At 50.9% G+C, this 3,352-nt stretch overlaps 1 protein-coding gene across 1 annotated transcript in view; it reads left to right on the forward strand.

Moving 5' to 3' along the window:
* Positions 1-3,257, forward strand: part of ENH_00075040 (T-cell immunomodulatory protein, putative) — a gene marked incomplete at both ends in the record, with an annotated part of 5,314 nt that extends 2,057 nt beyond the window's left edge. Inside the window, 7 exons of the mRNA XM_013582880.1 lie at positions 1-508; positions 932-1,082; positions 1,305-1,385; positions 1,622-1,735; positions 2,653-2,741; positions 2,975-3,094; positions 3,165-3,257. The exon at positions 1-508 is cut by the window's left edge and continues 2,057 nt beyond it. Of these exons, the coding sequence (XP_013438334.1) occupies positions 1-508; positions 932-1,082; positions 1,305-1,385; positions 1,622-1,735; positions 2,653-2,741; positions 2,975-3,094; positions 3,165-3,257 (1,156 nt within the window). The remainder of the gene's footprint in view (positions 509-931; positions 1,083-1,304; positions 1,386-1,621; positions 1,736-2,652; positions 2,742-2,974; positions 3,095-3,164) is intronic.
* Between the last annotated feature and the right edge of the window lie 95 nt (positions 3,258-3,352).

Here is a 3,352-nt window from a genome sequence, read left to right on the forward strand (position 1 = left end):
TAGTGCTGCTGGTGCTGCTGCTGCTGCTGCTGTGGCGCCGCTGTCTGCTGCTGCTGCTGCTGCTGCCGAGGCTGCAGCAGCAAGCCTCACAGACGAAGATCTTGCTGCTTGCGGGCTTTCCTCAATTCACCCTTTAGCAGCAGATCTCACCTTCGACCACTACCCAGACTTGCTGGTGCAGACAGCAGCAGCAGCAGCAGCAGCAGCCAGCAGCAGCAGCAGCAGCAGCAGCAGCAAGGGGCAGTTTCGCTTCTTCTGGGAAAACCTCGCCAGCAAAGGGTTGGAGGGCTTCGCGCCGCGGCGTCTTGCTGCTGCTGCTGATGTCTTTGAGACGTCAGCAGCTGCTAGTGTACCGGAGCAAGAGCAGCAGCAGCAGCAGCAGCAGCAGCAGCAGCAGCAGCAGCAGCAGCAGCAGCAGCAGCAGCAAGAAGCAGAGGCTCTGATCACGAACCCACACAGCAGCGCCGTTGCAGATATAGACGGAGACTGCCGTGCCGATCTGCTGCTGGTAGGTGTCTGCAGACCTCGGCTGCTGTTGCTGCGGCTGCTGCTGCTGCTGCAGCTGCTGCTGCTGCAGCCGCTGCTGCTGCTGCTGCTGCTGCTTTACTCTAGCTCTGGACGGGTGATGGCTAGGGCTACCATTTTTTCTACTTGTCCCGTTGTTGCAGCTGTTTGCGGCGCTGCTGTTGCTGCAGCTGTTGCTGCAGCAGCAGTGCTGCTGCTGTTGCTGCAGCTGTTGCTGCTGTTGCAGCTGATGTTGCAGCTGGCGCTGGAGTTGTTGCTGCATCTCCAGCTGCAGCAGCTTCTGCTGCAGCTGCAGCGGTTGCGTGTGCTGCTGCAGCTGTTACTGCAGCTGCTGGTGCAGCGGTTGGTGCTGCTGCTGCTGCTGCTGCAGCTGCTGCTGCTGCTGCTGCTGAGAGTGTGTGTGCAGATGGTGCAGCTGCCGGGGACTTCTTCTGTGTCTTTGGAAATTTGGTTAAGTCGATTTGATGGCACTGCAGCAAAATGGAAAAGGCAGCAGCAAACAATTCCTTTGCCCCCAGGGGCTGGCCAGTTTGTCTTGGCAGACTTCGACGCAGATGGTAGGGTTTAGGGTTTAGGGTTTAGGGTTTAGGGTTTAGGGTTGGGGTTTAGGGTTGGGGTTTGGGGACTTGGGGAGAATGCAGTCTTGAAATGAGCGTCACCGGGCCGTGTTTCGTCAAAGCAGGGCTTCCGAGTCTACGGGTTAGGGTTTAGGGTTTAGGGTTTAATTTTTAGGGTTTAGGGTTTAGGGTTTAGGGTTTAGGGTTTAGGGTTGTGTTCAGGGACGCTGGATATCTTGGTGCCGTCTTGTGAGAAGAACGAAGAGGGCGTTTGCATAAAGAATGACTCTCTCGTTTTACTGCGTAAGTTCTAGGGTTTAGGGTTTAGGGTTTAGGGTTTAGGGTTTAGGGTTTGATCACCACATGCAGTCCGATGCCCGCATGCACCTGCGCTCACCTTCGCAGCAGACGAATCCCTCCCCTTTCTAGCGCGACCCTTAGGGTTTAGGGTTCAGGGTTTAGGGTTCAGGGTTTAGGGTTTGGGGTTTAGGGTTTAGGGTTTAGGGTTTAGGGTTTAGGGTTTAGGGTTTGGGGCGCAGCGAACAGCCAGCCGCCGCTGTGCGGGTCTTTCTGGTGGACTTCGCGGAGTGTCGAAAAGTGCCGAAGACCTTTCGAGCTTTGCGACCCCAACGCCCACTTCCGCCTCGCCAGCTGTACGTACACCCCGCGCAAACTCCAGTGTACAGACACCTCAGGTGTACAGACACCTCAAGTGTACAGACACCTCAAGTGTACAGACACCTCCAGCGGACAGACACCTCGAGTGTACAGACACCTCGAGTGGACAGACACCTCGAGTGGACAGACACCTCGAGTGGACAGACACCTCGAGTGTACAGACACCTCGGGTGTACAGACACTTCGGGTGTACAGACACTTCGAGTGTACAGACACCTCGAGTGGACAGACAGCTCCAGTGTACAGACACCTGGAGTGTACAGACACCTCGAGTGGACAGACACCTCCGGTGGACAGACACCTCCGGTGTACAGACACCTCAATTGTACAGACACCTGGAGTGTACAGACACCTCCAGTGTACAGACACCTCGAGTGTACAGACAGACACCTGGAGTGTACAGACACTTCAGCTGCACAGACACCTCGAGTGTACAGACACCTCGGGTGTACAGACACTTCAGGTGTACAGACACCGCAGGTGTCTGACAGCTGAAGTGTACAGACGCTTCAGGTGTACAGACACCAGAAGGGTACAGACAGCTGAAGTGTACAGACACCTCAAGTGTACAGACTCCTCAGCTGCACAGACACTGCAGCTGTACAGACAACTGAAGGGTACAGACAGCTGGAGTGTACAGACAGCTGGAGTGTACAGACACTTCGGGTGTACAGACACTTCCGACTCCGGAGAGTTGAAGTGTACAGGCATTTCTGTCTCATTTTTGTTTCTTTTTTTTGCATTTGTGAATCTCCTTTTTCTTTCTTTTCAATTCCCTTTATTCTCTCACATTTTAGTCTCCTTTTTGTCTCATTTTAATCTCCTTTTTGTCCATTTTGAGCTCCTTTTTGTCATCTTAATCTTTTTTTTTCTTTTTTTATTTTTTTTTCAGATGGCGAAGAAAATGCAACAGTCTCCTTTTTGGATTTGGACTCTTCAATTCATTTTTACGGAGACAGTTTAAAACCCCCGACTCTCACGGTAAAATTTTCATTTCATAATTTAAAGTTTTTGAAACCTTTTTTATCTTTTTATTTTTCCTTTTTCATTCTTTTTTGTTCCTCCTTTTAATTCTATTTTTCCTTTTTAGTTGTACTTCTTTCTCCTTTCTTTTTAATTCTTTTTTCCTTCTCCTTTTGACTTTTACTCTTTTTAGTTCTTTTATTCTTTTATTCTTTATTTCTTTTTTATTTTTTGTTTTTTCTCTTTTTCAGGTTGGAGATGTTGACGGAGATGGATTTCCTGATGTGGCTCTTGTGGCAGTTAAAGAAGGGGGAATTCGAGCTGCTCGAATTTACCGAAATGTGGCTGAAAGCCCGAAAGCAGGCCCAGGAGTGAGGGTTTAGGGTTTAGGGTTTAGGGTTTAGGGTTTAGGGTTTAGGGTTTAGGGTTTGGGGTTTGGAGGTGGGTCTGCGGTGGCAGTTAAAGAAGGGGGAATTCGAGCTGCTCGAATTTACCGAAATGTGGCTGAAAGCCCGAAAGCAGGCCCAGGAGTGAGGGTTTAGGGTTTAGGGTTTAGGGTTTAGGGTTTAGGGTTTGGAGGTGGGTCTGCGGTGGCAGTTAAAGAAGGGGGAATTCGAGCTGCTCGAATT

This window comes from Eimeria necatrix, genomic scaffold, assembly GCF_000499385.1.
Source record: "Eimeria necatrix Houghton genomic scaffold, Enh_scaff769, whole genome shotgun sequence".
Lineage (NCBI taxonomy): Eukaryota > Apicomplexa > Conoidasida > Eucoccidiorida > Eimeriidae > Eimeria > Eimeria necatrix.